The sequence below is a fragment of the Musca autumnalis genome, unplaced genomic scaffold (genome assembly GCF_047663935.1).
Source record: "Musca autumnalis isolate F117 unplaced genomic scaffold, ASM4766393v1 scaffold_2, whole genome shotgun sequence".
In the NCBI taxonomy this organism is placed as follows: domain Eukaryota; kingdom Metazoa; phylum Arthropoda; class Insecta; order Diptera; family Muscidae; genus Musca; species Musca autumnalis.
This window is the reverse complement of record NW_027411755.1, coordinates 38,188,398-38,211,131: the sequence shown is the minus strand read 5'-3', so window position 1 is coordinate 38,211,131 and position 22,734 is coordinate 38,188,398. Positions and strand designations below refer to the sequence as shown.

At 31.8% G+C, this 22,734-nt stretch overlaps 1 protein-coding gene across 1 annotated transcript in view; it reads left to right on the top strand.

Moving 5' to 3' along the window:
- The window catches only part of LOC141392219 (anoctamin-10-like), an 81,930-nt gene extending 59,545 nt beyond the window's left edge, over positions 1-22,385 (top strand). The window contains exons 7-15 of the mRNA XM_073965173.1: positions 6,811-6,946; positions 7,064-7,194; positions 7,255-7,617; positions 13,891-14,220; positions 14,290-14,727; positions 14,791-14,891; positions 21,161-21,274; positions 21,850-22,252; positions 22,338-22,385. Of these exons, the coding sequence (XP_073821274.1) occupies positions 6,811-6,946; positions 7,064-7,194; positions 7,255-7,617; positions 13,891-14,220; positions 14,290-14,727; positions 14,791-14,891; positions 21,161-21,274; positions 21,850-22,252; positions 22,338-22,385 (2,064 nt within the window). The remainder of the gene's footprint in view (positions 1-6,810; positions 6,947-7,063; positions 7,195-7,254; positions 7,618-13,890; positions 14,221-14,289; positions 14,728-14,790; positions 14,892-21,160; positions 21,275-21,849; positions 22,253-22,337) is intronic.
- Positions 22,386-22,734: the final 349 nt, after the last annotated feature.

Genomic DNA, 22,734 nt, shown 5'->3' with positions numbered 1-22,734 from the left:
TGTTTACTTTTAAAAATATTTTTCAAAAAATCCACGGCCATTTTGGATACTTTTAAAAATATTTTTAAAAAAATCTGCGACTATTTTGGTTAATTTTAAAAATATTTTTCAAAAAATCCAGGTCTATTTTGGTTACTTTTAAAAATATTTTTCAAAATATCCACGCCCATTTTGGTTATTTTTAAAAATATTTTTCAAAAAATCCACGGCTGTTTTGGTTACTTTTAAAAATATTTTTCAAAAAATCCACGCCTATTTTGTTTACTTTTAAAAATATTTTTCAAAAAATCCACGGCCATTTTGGATACTTTTAAAAATATTTTTAAAAAAATTTGTGACTATTTTGGTTAATTTTAAAAATATTTTTCAATAATCCACGCCTCTTTTGGTTACTTTTAAAAATATTTTTCAAAAAATCCAGGTCTATTTTGGTTACTTTTAAAAATATTATTCAGAAAATCCACGGCTGTTTTGGTTAATTTTAAAAATATTTTTCAATAATCCACGCCTCTTTTGGTTACTTTTAAAAATATTTTTCAAAAAATCCAGGTCTATTTTGGTTATTTTTAAAAATATTATTCAGAAAATCCATGCCTATTTCGGTTACTTTTAAAAATATTTTACAAAAAATTCAACCCTATTTTGGTTACTTTTAAAAATATTTTTCAAAATATCCACGCCCATTTTGGTTATTTTTAAAAATATTTTTTAAAATATCCACGCCCATTTTGGTTATTTTTAAAGATATTTTTCAAAAAATCCACGGCTGTTTTGGTTACTTTTAAAAATATTTTTCAAAAAATCCACGCCTATTATTGTTACTTTTAAAAATATTTTACAAACAATCCACGCCTATTTTGTTTACTTTTAAAAATATTTTTCAAAAAATCCACGGCCATTTTGGTTACTTTTAAAAATATTTTTCAAAAAATATACGACTATTTTGGTTAAATTTAAAAATATTTTTCAAAAAATCCACGCCTATTTTGGCAAATTTTAAAAATATTTTTCAAAAAATCCACGCCTATTTTGGTTACTTTTAAAAATATTTAAAAAAGATTCTTCGGTTGCGCTCACCCTCTTCATGTTCGAGCTCACCTTGTTGGCCTCTGTCAGTGGATACTTTGGATACCCTTCTCCGCTTTGGTCTTGAATAGGTTTGCTCTGTACATTTGATGGTGGGAAGCTCTTTTTCTTCTTACAAAGTTTAGCGTTGTTCTGTTCCTCAGGAGATATTATCCTCTTCGCCTCTTCCCTGGAAGTGGAGGGAGTATTATTGATCTCCTTTGGATCATCCCATTGTCCTCCATGCCGTCGCGCCTGGTTCTTCTTAAATTTCCGTCGTTGGACCCGTGACCACTGCGCCCCTTTCGTTGTAAGTTTTGCGATACCTATCACTTACTTCTTCTACCATTTTGTGGGACTCCTCTTAATTGGCATTTTACCCAACGGTGGTGTTTATTTTGTTATTGCTGTCGGATTCGGAGTCAGGGTCCTTCCCAGTCTCTGATGGTTGGGTCAAGTTCAATCTCCCCATAAGCTTCCCTGTCACTTCCTCCCTTTTCCTTAAGGGTGTATGTATGTAACCGTACCTTCGACCATAGATGCCGAGGCACTCACATCTACGGGAAATATTTGCTCTCAATCGCTTGATGACGAGGAGTTAGAACTCACAGGCAGATCACAGGTCCCCGCCCGCATTGGGTTATTTAGGCTCTGCACCATAGCCTTTTTTATTTTAGGGGAAAGCAAAGGTTTCCAGCACCCCCATTCAGTAACTTTTTAACAACTTTACTCATTGTTTGTTTTACAACGATTTCATTTTAACAATTTTTCATTCGATAAAAGTTACAGAATATGCCTGCAGAGGTACCTTTACTGATTGGTCATGTCACAAGTGATTTTTCTTGTTTAGGGCAGATTAGTATGACCATGCACCTCCCCCTATCCGCCGTTTGTGATGCTTCCGGTAGGGGATCTGACAAACAACCTCGGGTTGGATTTTTGTAAGAATATTTTTTCAAGTAACAAAAATAGGCGTACATATTTTTAAAAACAAATTTTTTACATATATTTTTTTTAGTTTATTTTAATTTTAATTTAAATTATGCCTATCATAACCCACGTTTAACAAAACGATAATCTCTGACATGCTCATTCAAACATTTTATGCAAATAGTTTTGTCATTTTATTTTTAATTACAATCATTTTGTTTCTTAGCCATTAAATCGCAACACCCTGACAGCGGCGGGGGGTGACCTCTTTAAAAATTAATGCAAGCAAAATGTTGTTGCTTTATTTAGCCATGCACATAAATGAGCCTGTGTGGCGTCGAAATCACGCACCACTTACCACGCTGTCACACTGATAGAACATTGTGAAACGACTTGTCATAAAATACTTTGTGACTCATTCTATGGTTCTTTTTCATATCCTCCTCTATAAAGCGTGGATATGAAAATTAAAGCAAATCAACTGTTGATTATGGTTCTCCTGCTCGCTACTCTACGGTAATTGTATCGTATAAGTGTGAGTAGGTGTACGTGCATGTGGGTTTATATGTGTGTTTTCCACACATTTATACAATGTTGTGTATATCTTTCTTTTTTTGTTTTATAACCATCCATTGTGACATATAATTGACTTGAGTGTTATTCCCCACCACACGTAGACGCCTAAAAGTATACATCACCGCCATAAACAAACAGCGGTCTTTTGTTATTATTCATTTATTTACAAAGCAACAATTTTAACAACACAAATGTTTCGGCCCAGTGGTATATAAAAGGGTCAAAGCTCTTTACATTTGTAACATGAAGAAAATAATTATTGCTCGTGTGAGGATACTTAGAGGAGAGGGTGTAATAGAGCTATGGGGAGTGGGGTAGGGGGAGTGCCTCGTCTGTATTTACATTCAACTGGCAACAAAGATAAATAAAACCAAACAAAGAATTAACATTTTGGTGGATTTACACAATGCGAGATATAAATGTGCGTTAATCATATTTAAATATTTGTTCAAAATGCAAAGGACGTAAAGGGCGGTAGACGGAATCCGAGGACGGTATTCCCACTCTAATGTATAAATATATACAGCGAGTTCATCCATCTGAATACTTGTTATTCCAGTCTAATGAGCTCAAGATTTTGATCGCTGTTATAAATAATTTAAGTATAGTAGCCACGGAGCGTATACGTAGTGACGATAAAATATTTTTCTAAGCACCTAATATAGGCGTGGATTTTTTAAATATTTTTCTAAGCACCTAATATAGGCGTGGATTTTATTAAATATTTTTCTAAGCACCTAATATAGGCGTGGATTTTTTTTTAAATATTTTTCTAAGCACCTAATATAGGCGTGGATTTTTTTAAATATTTTTCTAAGCACCTTATATAGGCGTGGATTTTTTTAAATATTTTTCTAAGTAACTAACATAGGCGTGGATTTTTTTAAATATTTTTCTAAGTAACTAACATAGGCGTGGATTTTTTTTTAAATATTTTTCTAAGTAACTAACATAGGCGTGGATTTTTTAAATATTTTTTTAAGTAACTAACATAGGCGTGGTTCTTTTTAAGAATATTTTTCTAATTAACTAACATAGGCGTGGATCTTTTTAAGAATATTTTTCTAATTAACTAACATAGGCGTGGATTTTTTTAAATATTTTTCTAAGTAACGTGGAATGTTTTAAATATTTTTCTAAGTAACTAACATAGGCGTGGTTCTTTTTAAGAATATTTTTCTAATTAACTAACATAGGCGTGGATTTTTTTAAATATTTTTCTAAGTAACTAACATAGGCGTGGATTTTTTTAAATATTTTTCTAAGTAACTAACATAGGCGTGGATTTTTTTAAATATTTTTCTAAGTAACTAACATAGGCGTGGATTTTTTTAAATATTTTTCTATGTAACTAACATAGGCGTGGATTTTTTTAAATATTTTTCTAAGTAACTAACATAGGCGTGGATTTTTTTAAATATTTTTCTAAGTAACTAACATAGGCGTGGATTTTTTTAAATATTTTTCTATGTAACTAACATAGGCGTGGATTTTTTTAAATATTTTTCTAAGTAACTAACATAGGCGTGGATTTTTTTAAATATTTTTCTAAGTAACTAACATAGGCGTGGATTTTTTTAAATATTTTTCTAAGTAACTAACATAGGCGTGGATTTTTTTAAATATTTTTCTAAGTAACTAACATAGGCGTGGATTTTTTTAAATATTTTTCTAAGTAACTAACTTAGGCGTAAATTTTTTAAATACTTTTCTAAGTAACTGACATAGGCGTGGATTTTTTTAAATATTTTTCTAAGTAACTAACATAGGCGTGGATTTTTTTTAAATATTTTTCTAAGTAACTAACATAGGCGTCAATTTTTTAAATACTTTTCTAAGTAACTAACATAGGCGTGGATTTTTTTAAATATTTTTCTAAGTAACTAACATAGGCGTGAATTTTTTAAGAATATTTTTCTAATTAACTAGCATAGGCGTGGATTTTTTTAAAAATTTTTTAAGTAACTAACATAGGCGTGGATTTTTTAAATATTTTTCCAATTAACTAACATAGGCGTGGATTTTTTTAAATATTTTTCCAAGTAACTAACATAGGCGTGGATTTTTTAAATATTTTTCCAAGTAACTAACATAGGCGTGGATTTTTTTAAATATTTTTCCAAGTAACTAACATAGGCGTGGATTTTTTTAAATATTTTTCCAATTAACTAACATAGGCGTGGATTTTTTTAAATATTTTTCCAATTAACTAACATAGGCGTGGATTTTTTTAAATATTTTTCCAAGTAACTAACATAGGCGTGGATTTTTTTAAATATTTTTCCAAGTAACTAACATAGGCGTGGATTTTTTTAAATATTTTTCCAAGTAACTAACATAGGCGTGGATTTTTTTAAATATTTTTCCAAGTAACTAACATAGGCGTGGATTTTTTTAAATATTTTTCCAAGTAACTAACATAGGCGTGGATTTTTTTAAATATTTTTCCAAGTAACTAACATAGGCGTGGATTTTTTAAATATTTTTCCAAGTAACTAACATAGGCGTGGATTTTTTTAAATATTTTTCCAAGTAACTAACATAGGCGTGGATTTTTTTAAATATTTTTCCAAGTAACTAACATAGGCGTGGATTTTTTTAAATATTTTTCCAAGTAACTAACATAGGCGTGGATTTTTTTAAATATTTTTCCAAGTAACTAACATAGGCGTGGATTTTTTTAAATATTTTTCCAAGTAACTAACATAGGCGTGGATTTTTTTAAATATTTTTCCAAGTAACTAACATAGGCGTGGATTTTTTTAAATATTTTTCCAAGTAACTAACATAGGCGTGGATTTTTTTAAATATTTTTCCAAGTAACTAACATAGGCGTGGATTTTTTTAAATATTTTTCCAAGTAACTAACATAGGCGTGGATTTTTTTAAATATTTTTCCAAGTAACTAACATAGGCGTGGATTTTTTTAAATATTTTTCCAAGTAACTAACATAGGCGTGGATTTTTTTAAATATTTTTCCAAGTAACTAACATAGGCGTGGATTTTTTTAAATATTTTTCAAGTAACTAACATAGACGTGGATTTTTTTAAATATTTTTCTAAGTAACTAACATAGGCGTGGATTTTTTAAAATATTTTTCTAAGTAACTAAAATAGGCGTGGATTTTTTTAAATATTTTTCTAAGTAACTAACATAGGCGTGGATTTTTTTAAATATTTTTCTAAGTAACTAACATAGACGTGGATTTTTTTAAATATTTTTCTAAGTAACTAACATAGACGTGGATTTTTTTAAATATTTTTCTAAGTAACTAACATAGGCGTGGATTTTTTAAAATATTTTTCTAAGTAACTAACATAGGCGTGGATTTTTTTAAATATTTTTCTAAGTAACTAACATAGGCGTGGATTTTTTTAAATATTTTTCTAAGTAACTAACATAGGCGTGGATTTTTTTAAATATTTTTCTAAGTAACTAACATAGACGTGGATTTTTTTAAATATTTTTCTAAGTAACTAACATAGGCGTGGATTTTTTAAAATATTTTTCTAAGTAACTAAAATAGGCGTGGATTTTTTTAAATATTTTTCTAAGTACCTAACATAGGCGTGGATTTTCTTTAAATATTTTTCTAAGTACTTCACATAGGCGTGGATTTTCTTTAAATATTTTTCTAAGTACTTCACATAGGCGTGGATTATTTTAAAATATTTTTCTAAGTACTTCACATAGGCGTGGATTATTTTAAAATATTTTTCTAAGCACCTTACGTAGGCGTGGATTATTTTAAAATATTTTTCTAAGCACCTTACGTAGGCGTGGATTATTTTAAAATATTTTTCTAAGTACTTCACATAGGCGTGGATTATTTTAAAATATTTTTCTAAGTACCCAACATAGGTGTGGATTATTTTATAATATTTTTCTAAGTACCTAATATTTTCTAAGTACATAATATATAAAAATATATTTCCAAATAACCTAAAAAGGCGTATATTTTTGTAAGCGTATACGTGGTGACCACATTAATACGCCACCAAGTCCCCCTTTATATTATTTTAATCAATTTTTAACCAATTAATTTTTCTTCAAAACTTATAAAAGTATTTTCAGAAAATTTAATTTCCAAACTAAATTTTACTCAAACCGCTCTACGAAAACGAAACCTCAAAAAGATTCTTAAAGTATTAATAAGCTTTTATTAACCATAATTAATTTTCATGTATTAAGCTTCTTTCATCTCTTTTGTTTCTTTCTTTACTCTTCTGCTTCACAGGATTGGTGGGATTCCAAACTACCCGAAACTGGTGTCCTTTGTTGTTTAAGTGTAATACCCAAGGTTTTGTTGGCTGGCGCCATAACCCTTATGGATGAGGCATATTATAAATTGGCAGTTTGGTTAAACGATAAAGGTAAGGTAAAAGGTGCATAAAAGAAAAAAACCAGTCAAGTGGAAAAGAAACATCAAAAACAACTTTTTTTAATTTTTAATACATACTTTTCGATTTTCTTATGTTTACTTCCTCTAGAAAATTATCGCCTACAATCAAAGTATGAAAATCATTTAATAGCCAAGGTGGCATTATTTCAATTTGTTAACTCTTTTCTATCGCTATTCTATATAGCGTTTTATCTAAGAGATGAGGAGAAGTTGAAAGAGGTGAGTTCCCCAAAAATTACACTTTTCTCCAATTTCATACACTTTTTTGTTGCCCTTCAGCAATTGGCTGGTCTGCTGATATCTCGTCAAATTATTGGCAATCTACGTGAGTCTGCCTTGCCATATGTGGCCGAACAGGTGCGCCTGGCAAAATTAAGCTTCAACATGTGGGGTGCCTTAAGCCCCACTCAAGATCATACTCGGACATTTGCTGAAACTGTGGCTGCAGCAGGCGCTGCTTCCACAGATTCGGATAAAACTAAACAGGCCAGTGGCACATCAACTCCCCAACAACCAGGTACACCATCTAAACAGCTACCCAAGAAACCCTCAACAGATACGGGTTGCTCAACACCCTCAACTACAACGAGTGCCACGAAGCGGAATATTAACCAAGCAGAGATTGAAAGTTCATTGTATAAGGTAAGTTTGGGAGGGCGTATGAGTTGTGACAGCAGTTATACGACACGTGGAAAACACACACTCACTCAATATAGGCTTGAATATTTTTTCAATCACCCGATATAGACGTGGATTTTTTTTAAAAATATTTTTTCAATTAGTCAATATAGGCGTGGATTTTTTGGAAAATATTTTCAGCTCCAAAATAGGCTAGGATTTTTTGAAAAATATATTTCCAATCACCCAGTATGGGCGTGGATTTTTATTAACAATATTTTTTTCAATCACCCAAAATAGGCGTGGATTTTTATTAACAATATTTTTTTCAATCACCCAAAATAGGCGTGGATTTTTATTAACAATATTTTTTTCAATCACCCAAAATAGGCGTGGATTTTTATTAACAATATTTTTTTCAATCACCCAAAATAGGCGTGGATTTTTATTAACAATATTTTTTTCAATCACCCAAAATAGGCGTGGATTTTTTAAGAATATTTCGAAATTTTTAAAGCGTTTTTTTTCGATTTTTTAAGCGTGTTTTTGACATTTTTAAGAGTGGATTTTTTTTCGAAAATTTTACGGTGGATTTTTAAACAAAATATTTTTCAAGCTTGATTTTTTCGATTTTTTAAAAGTGTATTTTAAACAATATCTTCTTAGCGTGCTTTTTAATTGCATTCGATTTTTATAAAACTTAATTTTTAAGCCTAGATTTTTAAAAAAAATCAAGCGTGTATTTTTAAAATTATATTTATGGCCTGGGTTGTTAAAAAAAACTTCAAGCGTGGAGTTCTTAAAAAATATTTTTCAAATGTGGATTTTTAAAAATATTTTCAAGCGTAGATTTTTTAAAATATTTTTCAAGCTTAGATTTTTAACAAAAAATTTTTTCAGGCGTGATTTTTAACAAAAATATTTTTCAAGCGTGGATTTTTAACAAAAATATTTTCAAGTGTGGATTTTTAAGAAAAATATTTCTCTAGCGTGGATTTTAAAAAAAAATATTTTTCAAGCGTGGATTTTTAAAAATATTTTTCCAGCGTGGATTTTTAAAAATATTTTTCAAGCGTGGATTTTTAAAAATATTTTTCAAGCGTGGATTTTTAACAATATTTTTCAAGCGTGGATTTAAAAAAAAAATATTTTTCAAGCGTGGATTAAAAAAAACTATGTTACAAGCGTGGATTAAAAAAAAACTATTTTACAAGCGTGGATTAAAAAAAAAATATTTTACAAGCGTGGATTTTTAAAAATATTTTTCCAGCGTGGATTTTTAACAATATTTTTCAAGCGTGGATTTTTAAAAATATTTTTCAAGCGTGGATTTTTAAAAATATTTTTCAAGCGTGGATTAAAAAAAAAAATATTTTTCAAGCGTGGATTAAAAAAAACTATGTTACAAGCGTGGATTAAAAAAAAACTATTTTACAAGCGTGGATTAAAAAAAAATATTTTACAAGCGTGGATTAAAAAAAACTATTTTACAAGCGTGGATTAAAAAAAATATTTTTCAAGCGTGCATTTTTAATAAAATATTTTTCAAGCGTAGAGAAAAATATTTTTTCAAGCGTAAAATAAAATATTTTTCAAGCCTGGATTAAAAATATTTTTCAAGCGTGGATTTTTTTAAAAAATATTTTTCAAGCGTGGATTTTTTTAAAAAATATTTTTCAAGCGTGGATTTTTTTAAAAAATATTTTTCAAGCGTGGATTTTTTTAAAAAATATTTTTCAAGCGTGGATTTTTAAAAAAATATTTTTCAAGCGTGGATTTTTAAAAAAATATTTTTCAAGCGTGGACTTTTAAAAAAATATTTTTCAAGCGTCGACTTTAAAAAAAAATATTTTTCAAGCGTGGACTTTTAAAAAAATATTTTTCAAGCGTCGACTTTTAAAAAATATTTTTCAAGCGTGGACTTTTAAACAAATATTTTTCAAGCGTCGACTTTTAAAAAAAATATTTTTCAAGCGTAGACTTTTAAAAAATATTTTTTAAGCGTGGATTTTTAATAAAATATTTTTCAAGCGTGGATTTTTAATAAAATATTTTTCAAGCGTGGATTTTTAATAAAATATTTTTCAAGCGTGGATTTTTAATAAAATATTTGTCAAGCGTGGATTTTTAATAAAATATTTTTCAAGCGTGGATTTTTAATAAAATATTTTTCAAGCGTGGATTTTTAATAAAATATTTTTCAAGCGTGGATTTTTAATAAAATATTTTTCAAGCGTGGATTTTTAATAAAATATTTTTCAAGCGTGGATTTTTAATAAAATATTTTTCAAGCGTGGATTTTTAATAAAATATTTTTCAAGCGTGGATTTTTAATAAAATATTTTTCAAGCGTGGATTTTTAATAAAATATTTTTCAAGCGTGGATTTTTAATAAAATATTTTTCAAGCGTGGATTTTTAATAAAATATTTTTCAAGCGTGGATTTTTAATAAAATATTTTTCAAGCGTGGATTTTTAATAAAATATTTTTCAAGCGTGGATTTTTAATAAAATATTTTTCAAGCGTGGATTTTTAATAAAATATTTTTCAAGCGTGGATTTTTAATAAAATATTTTTCAAGCGTGGATTTTTAATAAAATATTTTTCAAGCGTGGATTTATTGAAAAATATTTTTCAAGCGTGGATTTTTAACAAAAATATTTTTCAAGCGTGGATTTTTTACAAAAATATTTTTCAAGCGTTGATTAAAAAAATTGATCGTGGATTAAAAAAATAATTAAGCGTGGATTTATTGAAAAATATTTTTCAAGCGTGGATTTTTAATAAAATATTTTTCAAGCGTGGATTTTTAATAAAATATTTTTCAAGCGTGGATTTTTAATAAAATATTTTTCAAGCGTGGATTTTTAATAAAATATTTTTCAAGCGTGGAATTTTAATAAAATATTTTTCAAGCGTGGATTTATAATAAAATATTTTTCAAGCGTGGATTTGTAATAACATATTTTTCAAGCGTGGATTTTTAATAAAATATTTTTCAAGCGTGGATTTTTAATAAAATATTTTTCAAGCGTGGATTTTTAATAAAATATTTTTCAAGCGTGGATTTGTAATAAAATATTTTTCAAGCGTGGATTTTTAATAAAATATTTTTCAAGCGTGGATTTTTAATAAAATATTTTTCAAGCGTGGATTTTTAATAAAATATTTTTCAAGCGTGGATTTTTAATAAAATATTTTTCAAGCGTGGATTTTTAATAAAATATTTTTCAAGCGTGGATTTTTAATAAAATATTTTTCAAGCGTGGATTTTTAATAAAATATTTTTCAAGCGTGGATTTTTAATAAAATATTTTTCAAGCGTGGATTTTTAATAAAATATTTTTCAAGCGTGGATTTTTAATAAAATATTTTTCAAGCGTGGATTTTTAATAAAATATTTTTCAAGCGTGGATTTTTAATAAAATATTTTTCAAGCGTGGATTTTTAATAAAATATTTTTCAAGCGTGGATTTTTAATAAAATATTTTTCAAGCGTGGATTTTTAATAAAATATTTTTCAAGCGTGGATTTTTAATAAAATATTTTTCAAGCGTGGATTTTTAATAAAATATTTTTCAAGCGTGGATTTTTAATAAAATATTTTTCAAGCGTGGATTTTTAATAAAATATTTTTCAAGCGTGGATTTTTAATAAAATATTTTTCAAGCGTGGATTTTTAATAAAATATTTTTCAAGCGTGGATTTTTAATAAAATATTTTTCAAGCGTGGATTTTTAATAAAATATTTTTCAAGCGTGGATTTTTAATAAAATATTTTTCAAGCGTGGATTTTTAATAAAATATTTTTCAAGCGTGGATTTTTAATAAAATATTTTTCAAGCGTGGATTTTTAATAAAATATTTTTCAAGCGTGGATTTTTAATAAAATATTTTTCAAGCGTGGATTTTTAATAAAATATTTTTCAAGCGTGGATTTTTAATAAAATATTTTTCAAGCGTGGATTTTTAATAAAATATTTTTCAAGCGTGGATTTTTAATAAAATATTTTTCAAGCGTGGATTTTTAATAAAATATTTTTCAAGCGTGGATTTTTAATAAAATATTTTTCAAGCGTGGATTTTTAATAAAATATTTTTCAAGCGTGGATTTTTAATAAAATATTTTTCAAGCGTGGATTTTTAATAAAATATTTTTCAAGCGTGGATTTTTAATAAAATATTTTTCAAGCGTGGATTTTTAATAAAATATTTTTCAAGCGTGGATTTTTAATAAAATATTTTTCAAGCGTGGATTTTTAATAAAATATTTTTCAAGCGTGGATTTTTAATAAAATATTTTTCAAGCGTGGATTTTTAATAAAATATTTTTCAAGCGTGGATTTTTAATAAAATATTTTTCAAGCGTGGATTTTTAATAAAATATTTTTCAAGCGTGGATTTTTAATAAAATATTTTTCAAGCGTGGATTTTTAATAAAATATTTTTCAAGCGTGGATTTTTAATAAAATATTTTTCAAGCGTGGATTTTTAATAAAATATTTTTCAAGCGTGGATTTTTAATAAAATATTTTTCAAGCGTGGATTTTTAATAAAATATTTTTCAAGCGTGGATTTTTAATAAAATATTTTTCAAGCGTGGATTTTTAATAAAATATTTTTCAAGCGTGGATTTTTAATAAAATATTTTTCAAGCGTGGATTTTTAATAAAATATTTTTCAAGCGTGGATTTTTAATAAAATATTTTTCAAGCGTGGATTTTTAATAAAATATTTTTCAAGCGTGGATTTTTAATAAAATATTTTTCAAGCGTGGATTTTTAATAAAATATTTTTCAAGCGTGGATTTTTAATAAAATATTTTTCAAGCGTGGATTTTTAATAAAATATTTTTCAAGCGTGGATTTTTATTAAAATATTTTTCAAAAAATTATTCAATCGTGGATTAAAAAAATTATTTTTCAAGCGTGGATTTAAAAAAAAAATATTTTTCAAGCGTGTGTTTTTAAAAAATCTTTTTAAAAAACAATTAAGCGTGGATTAAAAAAATAATCGTGGATTAAAAAATTAATTAAGCGTGGATTAAAAAAATAATCGTGGATTAAAAAATTAATTAAGCGTGGATTTATTGAAAAATATTTTTGAAGCGTGGATTAAAAAAATAATCGTGGACTAAAAAAAATAATTAAGCGTGGATTAAAAAAATAATCGTGGATTAAAAAAATTAATTAAGCGTGGATTTACTGAAAAATATTTTTCAAGCGTGGATTAAAAAAATAATCGTGGATTAAAAAAATTAGTTAAGCCTGGATTTATTGAAAAATATTTTTCAAGCGTAGATTAAAAAAATAATCGTGGATTAAAAAAATTAGTTAAGCGTGGATTTATTGAAAAATATTTTTTAAGCCTGGATTTAGTGAAAAATATTTTTCAAGCGTGGATTAAAAAATAATCGTTGATAAAAAAAAATCAGTTAAGCGTGGATTTATTGAAAAATATTTTTTAAAGCCTAGATTTATTGAAAAATATTTTCTAAGCGTGGATTTATTGAAAAATATTTTTTAAGCGTGGATTTATTGAAAAATATTTTTCAACCGTGGATTTATTGAAACATATTTTTAAGCGTGGATTTATTGAAACATATTTTTAAGCGTGGATTTATTGAAAAATATTTTTTAAGCGTGTATTTATTGAAAAATATTTTTTAAGCGTGGATTTATTGAAAAATATTTTTTGAGCGTGGATTTATTGAAAAATATTTTTTAAGCGTGGATTTATGAAAAATATTTTTTAAGCGTGGATTTATTGAAAAATATTTTTTGAGCGTGGATTTATTGAAAAATATTTTTTAAGCGTGGATTTATGAAAAATATTTTAAAGCGTCGACGCTTTAAAATGAATTTTTGAATTTTTTTAAAAATAGTTTTTAAGCATGGAGTTTTTGAAAAATATTTTTAAGCGTGGATTTTTTGAAAAATATTTTTAAGCGTTGATTTTTTGAAAAATTTTTTTTAAGCGTGGATTTTTTGAAAAATATATTTTAAGTGTGGATTTTTTGACAAATATTTTTAAGCGTGGATTTTTTGAAAAATATTTTTAAGCGTGGATTTTTTGAAAAATATTTTTAAGCGTGGATTTTTTGAAAAATCATTTTTAAGCTGGGATTTTGTGAAAAATATTCTTGATTTTTGCGTGTGTATTTAAAAAAATATTTTCGAGCCTGCATTAAAAAAAATCACCCAATTATTTTCAAAATTATTTTTTTATCACCTTCCTTTCTCTTTCATCTGCCTAGCTAGTAATTCACTTACATTTTTGTTTTCATCCCATTCCAGTACGATGGCACCTTTTCGGATCATTTGGAAATGCTTGTCCAAATGGGTTATGTTGTGCTATTTTCGGCCGCCTTCCCATTGGCCGGAATATGTGCCCTCATTAATAATTTGATGGAAATACGTTCAGATGCCTTTAAATTGGCCCATGTACATCAGAGGCCATTTGGTCAACGTGTTGCCAATATTGGAACGTGGCAAAATGCTCTCAGCCTACTGTCACTGGCTGCGGTCATAGTGAATTGTGCACTAATTGGTTTGTCCGGACAAGTGTCTCGTTTGTGGCCGGGTTTGACTACGGCACAAACAATCATTTTGATAGTGACACTAGAGGTAGGTGTTTAGTTGCGTAGTGGGTTAGGGGGTAGAGTCAGTAATAAATTACCATTTATTTCCGTTTAGCATATTATGTTGGGTTTACGTTCAGCTTTGACTTGGCTATTGCCCGAATTACCCTCATGGTTGGCTGCAGAGATTGCTCGTGCCGAACACTGTCGCCGTGAAATGCAATGTAAGGGTACATCACCAAGGCCGACACCACCAACACCACCCAGTACCACCTCAACCCAACCTGATCACGATTTGGCTGCATTGAATTTACATGGTGTTAATAATGGTGCTGCTGCACTGTCTGCCTCTGCTGCAGCTGCTGCTGCCAATCAGCAGTCCATACAACGACAATTATCCGAAGATTTACTCTATCAACAGGAAATGCTTAAGCAAAGGGAATATGAACCATATGTTGATGAAATACAACGTTTTGGTTTGCAGCGTAACGTTGAGGCAGATGTTAATGTTTTTGAGAATCGTGATTCCTCGCCAGATTCACCACCATCACAGGTAAGACTTTCTATTTTTTAATAAAATATCAAGAAGTTAAAAAACATATTTCCTTAATTTCAGACAAGTACCATACTCATCCGCCCTCTTTTGGAATCTACACCACCTCTTGGTGGTGCCTCCCTGACAAGTCTTAATCAGGATGTTGGCCGTTCACATAGCGGGTATGTATTTAGTTGTTCGTGTAGATAGGTTTATATTAATGCCACACTAAATTTGAAAACATTTTTCGTACTTCTACCCTACCATGATACTCAAAATAGACACACACTTTCTATAATATTTTTAACACACCCACCTTACCTTACCTCACACCTTTTCTCCTCCAAATATTTTTGCATAACATATACTAACACATTTTCAAGTTTTTTTTCTCTTGCCTTACTTACACTAACACACATTTTTGCTATTTCTTTGTATGCATTTTTTTCTTCTAAAATTTTATAAATTATTTTTAGACCCGAGTTTATGACCTGCCTGTAATCCCTTTTCCACTTTAGATTGTCCTAAATGAGAAGCATTTGGCCACCAATTCTAATTGTCACTCATTTAAATAATTGATTCATAGTTAGGGCATAGTTAAGGAAAAAATATCTTGAAGTGGATCGGGTTATAAATCCAGAAACTCTCAAGCTTTAGCATTCGAAGGGATTCCCACACAACCACCAAATTATGCGTTCGGTTTCGCTGTTAGTTAGGCAGCTCATCAGGTATATCGGCTGGGGAAGTATCAGCTGCGATATGTACGTTTATGTCTTTATTTTATCGATTCGACTCTGCTTCCAACTCCCAGTTCAGAAAAGACGACACCTGGATAAGATTGGTCCATAATGAGAGTGGAGTTAGCTGAGTTGGTTTGGCTGGCCAGTTGAAAAGGTGCCATCAATACTGGGTCAGTAAAAACTGAGGTGGCTGTACCACATGGACCTCTCTTGCGCCAAAACAACTATCTCATGCCTAGGCAACTGTTGCTCTACCGGACGGTCTTCATACGACAGACTATTATACCCTCAGCGACTGTATCATATGCATGTTGATCTTTTTTATTATTATGTTTGTATGTTAGTTCCCCTGTTCAATCTGGCTCTAGGTCTATCTCCAGTTCCTGGAAGGTGGCTACTTTATATGGGATGTAACCACAGATCCACTGGAGTCAGATGAGTAGGCTTGGCGGGGCAGTTGAATAGGTGCTTAGTATCGTGCGGGCTCATGCCGCATACTGGGCAGATGTCTTGCACGGTGTGATCGATTCCCGCCCAATAGGAATTTTGGCGACTGCAATATTCCAAGCGTAATTGAGCCAAAACTACTCTGGTTTGTCGTGGCAGCTGACGCTCTTCAGCTGCGGTAGATGGGGGATGTACTCCGATGACTGCATTCACATAATAATTGCTTATGGTCTTAGCAACTGTGCCCGCGTAAATGCTATTCAAACCTGCCTGATATGCCTGTTGATCTAGAGATTCTCTCCTATATTGTTGGACCGCCGTCTCTAGAGCATGAATATCCTTCTTGATATGCCTGGGTGTATCGGTGGCCAGCAGATGGTGATTGAGATGGCTCTCACGGTAACGATAGCATATCATTGTCGTACTGGAAGAATTTTTGCCTCCTCATGTAGATGGCCCACTGTAGATTTGAGGAGGCACCCTGTTGCTGTTCTCAGGGCGGCGTTCTGATAAATTTGAATCCTATCCCACTGCTTGTCACATAAATTCGGGGACCAAACTGGCGCCGCATAGCTTACCACAGACCGACCTATCGCTTTATACGTGATCAACCAGGTTTCTTTATCTGCACCCCAAGTGCTGCCGGCTAGGGACTTGAGGACCTTGTTCCTACATTTCAGTTTATCGCAGATAGCTGTGGCATGCGAGGACGACGTGAAAGTGGTGTCGAATGTGACCCCTAGAATTTTGGGGCAGTTTGTGGTCGGAATTCTGCTACCATCGACTCTGATATTCAACTCTCTTCTATACTGAGCCGTCCATGTGGTGAACAGAGCGGCCGTCGATTAAGTGGCGTATATCTGCATATTTCTCGCGTGGAAAAAGGTGGTAAGATCGGGTTAATAGTAGTTCAGTCTCTCACAGATGTCATCAGGGTAGGTACCTGACGCCAGGATCGTACAATCATCCGCATACGTTACGATCTCAACGTCTGGAGGGGGCGGAATACAGGAAAGGTAGAGGTTAAACAGTTCCGGAGATATCGCCCCTCCTTGGGGAACTCCCTCTTTCACTTTACGGGGCTTGGATTTCTTGTTCCTTAATTCCACATACGACTGGCGACCACACATAAAGTTGATCCAACGTTTCAGACTTAGCCGAAGAGTTGTCTGCTCCATGTCCTCGAACAGCGTGGAGTGCTTGACAGTATCAAAGGCTTTTGATAAGTCAAGCGCCACGCCACCATCACTGTTTTATCACACCACCGCTTCTGGTTGAGTCCTCGACAAATATATGTGGAGATGGCGTACAGGGCTGTTGTCGTGGTGTGCTGCTTACGGAATCCATGCTGATGATCGACAACTTGATAGCTAATGCTGGGGAGGACTAAGGCCTCAAGGGCTTTCAGGTGACAAAAGCGAAATCGGCCTGTACGATCCACCGTTGCTGGCATCCTTGCCTGGCTTCAGTAGCGGGACCACCCTGCCCATTTTCCAGACTTCGGGAACAATAAGGGTGGCTACCGACAGGTTTAGTGAGATACTCCACTCCCGGCTCATCCAGCTGCTTCAACATTACCATGGAGATTCCATCAGGGCCCAACGCTTTGGATGATTTAGCGTTCCTGATGGCATTGGCAACATCATCCATTGTAAATTGTGGTGGTTCATCCTCGGCAGGAAGAGATCTGATGCGACGTAATACTCTTCTCTTCGCCCTGTCACTCTCGGGATGCTCGACAAACTGTCGATTGAAATTACTTGCGCACCTCTTCGGGTCAGTCAACGTAACGTCGCCAAACGTGACTGAGGTCCTATCTTCCCTTCTTCCAGGGTTCGAGAGTGACTTAACCGTTGCCCACAATTCACCTATACCGGTTCCAATGTTGCAGCTCTTCAGATGATTTAACCATTTGTTCAGCTTATGCTCGCCGACCACTCTGCTAACTTCCAGTGTCAGCTCCCTGACTCTGGGATCGTCGGGGTTGGTTCCACGAAGCTCATCACGCTCATTGGCTAATCCCGTCGCCTCTGCTGGGAAATTTGGTCTTACTTCGGGTATTCGACCAGCAGGTATATGGCGAGCGGCTGCAGCATTGATGATGTCTCGGAACGTCCTTTCCGCTACCCGAACATCAGAAGGATTGGGCAATTCTCTGAAGCGGTGATTGTTGAACTTTCTGAAACTCGGCCAATCAGCTTTCCCATGATTGACGAATGTGCGGCGTTCAGAGGTGATGAAATCGGCTGGTCTGCTAATGGAGACAATTATTGGGGGATGGTCTGATCCAAGGAAAATGACAGGTTGCCTGGTAAAGTCTTTTGTCAGACCACGTGACACGATGGTTATGTTTGGCGAACTGTGACACACTCCTCTAATTCTGGTAGGGGCATCCTCATTGACCGAGCAAAACGTAGAGCTATCAATCTGCTCAGCCAGCGCTACACCCCTCTGGTCGTTTCCGAGGGCCGAATGCCACATCTCATGATGCGCAGTAAAGTCCCCCAGGACCAGATTCCAAACGCGGGCTAATGTCGGGCTCGTAATCTGAGATACAGCTATTTCACGGCGAGATGTATACGTTCAGCAACTCTATCTCGGCAGTTCCACACCTGACTGCGACCCCCATACATTCCTTGTACGGGTCATTAGAGACAGGCTGAAGCGAGATAAGTCTGTATTTGACAGACTGGTGCAACAGGAAAGCTAGTCCCCCACCACCACTTCTGATGCGATCCTTCCTCGTTGTTTGTTTGTTGAACTTGAAAAATTTTCAAAAAATTATCGGTCATTAAGCTCGACTCCAAAGAGAAATTAATTATAACAAGAAAAAAAACTTTCGGCAGATACATACCCTCAGCCAATGTGAAGTGAAAATTTCACAAATATGTTGAACCTTTGTGGGGGAGGTACCCTTAGGGAGAACCGATATGGACCATTTTAGAAGTTAAATTAATTTTGACAAAATATTTGGAGATCCAACGTTTGGACCAAATTGGTTGCCCCATTCAAGTGATATCGTCCTAGCATTTTAGTGACATTTTTAAATATTGGGGAGAAGTACCGGAAGTTGTGGACCGGTATTGCCCCAAGAAACTAAGTTTCGATATAATATGTATGACGAAGGCTGAAAGTTGGACCAAATCGGTTGAACAGTTCGAGAGTTATCGTGCTCTCCGACAGCCACATATGGTGCATAGGGATTTTTTTACACCTTTCGGGCTGTTTTCCTAAGAAATATGGACTTGCCTCTGAAAAAACTTTTAACGTCGTAATTGAGGTAGCGAATGCAAATCGCTTCAACAAAAATCAAAGTGATTCGAGAGCAGGTCTTAAAGTGAACTTATCCGATATTTTGTGTGAAAGGTACCAGAAGGAGTAGACAAATATAGTCCATATTCGAACCTGATCTATATCTGGTAGATATATTAAGATATGCAAAGTATGGATTACAAGAGTTGTCGTGCGCACAATTTTTCCGAACATTTTTGAACTTTTGTGAGGGAGGTACCTAAAGGAGTGGACCGATATTGCTTATCATCGAATTTAAACTATGTTTGGACAAAATATTACGAAGGTCATATTTTTGACCGAATAGGCAGATCCGTTCGAGAGTTATCTTGCGCTCTAACCACTACACACGGTGTCATAGGGGTTTTGTAACTTTCAGGCTATTTTCTCAGTAGTAGTAGAAGTATGGACTTGCCCCTGATGAAACGTATACCGTCATATGGGGGGCAGTGGGTACAAGTTGCTACAACAAAAATCAAAGCGATTCGAGAGCAGGTCCTAAACTGAACTTTTCCGAAATTTTGTGTGGTTCCATATTGGAACCTCATCTAAGTCTGGTAAAAATTTCACGATGTGCAATGTCCATCGGTTACTTCCTTCAAGAGTTATCGTGCGCACAAATTTTTCGAACATTTCTGAACTTTTGTGGGAGGTAGGTACTGGAAGAAGTGGACCAATATAACCCATCTTTGAACTTAAACTAAGTTTGGACAAAATCGGTTCATCCGTTCGAGAGTTATCGTGCGCACCAGCCAGCCAGACAGACAGACGGTCGAACGGACATTGCTAAATCAACTCCAAATTGTCTGAAACACATTTCGTCCAAACATACTTGGGGTCTAAAACCATTATTTCGATGAGACACAGTTTGCCCGTATGAAAGTGTATATACCCTCGTTAGCATAAATGCTGAGGGTATAATAAGCTTATACAAATATTTTTTAAATTAAGCTCTTGATTTTTTGCTAAATTTAATTTTTAACGCCGTGCACAATACGAAATCAATTTCGTTTTATTTTAAATTAATAAAATAAGAAGGTCTAGAAAAATCATGTTTTTTACTTTTTTAATTAAGGTCTAAAAGAATATTTTTTATACAATTTAAGTTTTTTAATTAAGGCCTAGAAATATACATTTTTAAAAATCCTTATCTTTTGGTGGTGTATAAAAAATATATAAAATATTTTGTGGTGGCCTAGGAAAATATTCGTTGAGTTTTGATATATCTGTAGGAATCTAGAATAAATGAGTCTGATCCTGAAGTAAATACCAATGCATTATGAACCTAGTCTGATTTGCTTTGGGATTTTGGGTTTTAATGTAGTTTTGAATAGGTTACTCTTAGATCCATTCCTTAGCTTTTGGTTTCTTTTTGACAAATGTGCTTTCTTAGTAAAAAGGTTTTGTTTTATGTTCTCGTCCGCATTAGTGAATCCTAAGTGGTATTTGATTTGCATAATTATGCAGTTTATTGATGAATAATAATCTTCAATTCATGCAAATGTCAGCAGTATATCTTTCCTTCTTACTAGCGGAGCTTAAATCTCACTCCCTTTTCCTATGTTACTGCAAAGTTTTAGCTCCAATGAAATGAAAAGTTTTTTGGCGAAACAATCATCAGCCTGTCATACTTTTTTAATATTTTATACCCCCTCACAACTATTGTCTATTAAGTAGGAAAAGCCTTAGAATTTTTAGCTGCAAGCATTAACAAGAATCAATAAGTTGATCTGAAATCGTAAAAGGTTTTAGGGATGTTGTTTCTATTTGAACTATTTCAAGGCAATATTTTTTATTTCGTTTTCATAATTTTCAAAATACTAAAAAACACCACACCACAAAGTAACCCCACCGATACCCACAAAGTAGACAAAAAATAATTTTCTAATTTCTGTGTATTTGTATTTTCCATTCCATTTATAAATCAAAATACGAAAATATATAATATGATTTTACTTTTTTACTTACTAAAGCGCATGTAAAAGTTGTAAGCAGAAAAAGAAAATACCGGAAATACCCCCATTTCATGGATATTCAGTTCGTAATTTAACATCCATACCAATACAAAGATTGCACGCTTTAACGGGGTAAAGTTTAAATATTTAAGTGTGTGTGTGTGTATGTAAAAAATAGAAGAGATAGATGTTAATAAGACCAATATTCCTACCAAAAATCAATAAAACTTTGATTAATCAATTTTTGTAACAATAAAAAATATTTGGTTAGTTTCCCTTAGGGTAAACATAATCGAATTGAAAAGAATTTGCATGTTTTAAAATAAGAAAAAAATATTAAAAATTTATTAATGTTTACCGTTTTTTAAACACCATTTTTATGAAAATGTTGCTAATTTTTTTCTTAAATTCCATGTCTTCTCTTTCTTGTCTGAAATGTTTCTCTTCACTTTCCATTTTTTATTAAAATTTTTACACCTTCTATTAAATCACTTCTTTAACATTTTGATTGTCTCATGATTTGGTCCTTTGTCACTCCCGCATTCATTTGTTTTCCTATCTCATCCTTTTTTGCTTTCCTATATCACTTGATCTTGCTTACATTTTGGTCTACTTTCCTTTCTCTCTTGTCTTCCTCTATTTCTCTTTGGCTTCCAATTTCCTTTTGTGTTTTTTTTTTGTACAAAAAATCCTGTAAATACATATAGAGCTTCTGCAAGTTCCTTGGCCTTAAATACCCGTCAATGTATGCATCTACCAGAAATACCACCCTTCCGGAAGAAATCCACGGATTCGGCGGAAAATACAGGCAGTAGTGCCAGCAGTAGTCCACAGCGCACTACTATCCATGCCGCAAATTCCCAACTTATTATCAATAATAATGCTAGTTCCATTTCCCGCCAACAACAACATCAATTGGCTTCACAGTCGCTAGTTGGCTCTGCTGCATCAACACCACCCGCAGCTGCTACATCAACATCATCATCCAGTCCTCAGCCTCAGTCAAGCACACAAGAAAAGAAATTACCCACAATAGCGAAGCTAACGGAAATACCACCATTCAATGCCCGCAAAATATCCGCCGAGAGTACCATGAATTTGAACATAAGCGTAAGACATCAACTTTATTTTGAAATAATTTTGAAATTTTATTTTTTTACTTTGAGTTTTTTTTTTTGTAATATCCTCTTCCTAGTTTGTCTATGGAGTAAAAAACTACACCAAACTAAGAAATTATTTGTAATATGTCCCATAAATATATAAGGACACTTTCATGTCATCAACAATTCACCAGCTTATTTACAAAAGGCAGACATTGAAGTGTCTAACATAATATAAAAAATATCAAATAAAAAATAAAATATGAAATATAAAATGTAAAATAAATATAAAATATAAAATATAAATTATAAAATATAAAATATAAAATATAAAATATAAAATATAAAATATAAAATATAAAATATAAAATATAAAATATAAAATATAAAATATAAAATATAAAATATAAAATATAAAATATAAAATATAAAATATAAAATATAAAATATAAAATATAAAATATAAAATATAAAATATAAAATATAAAATAT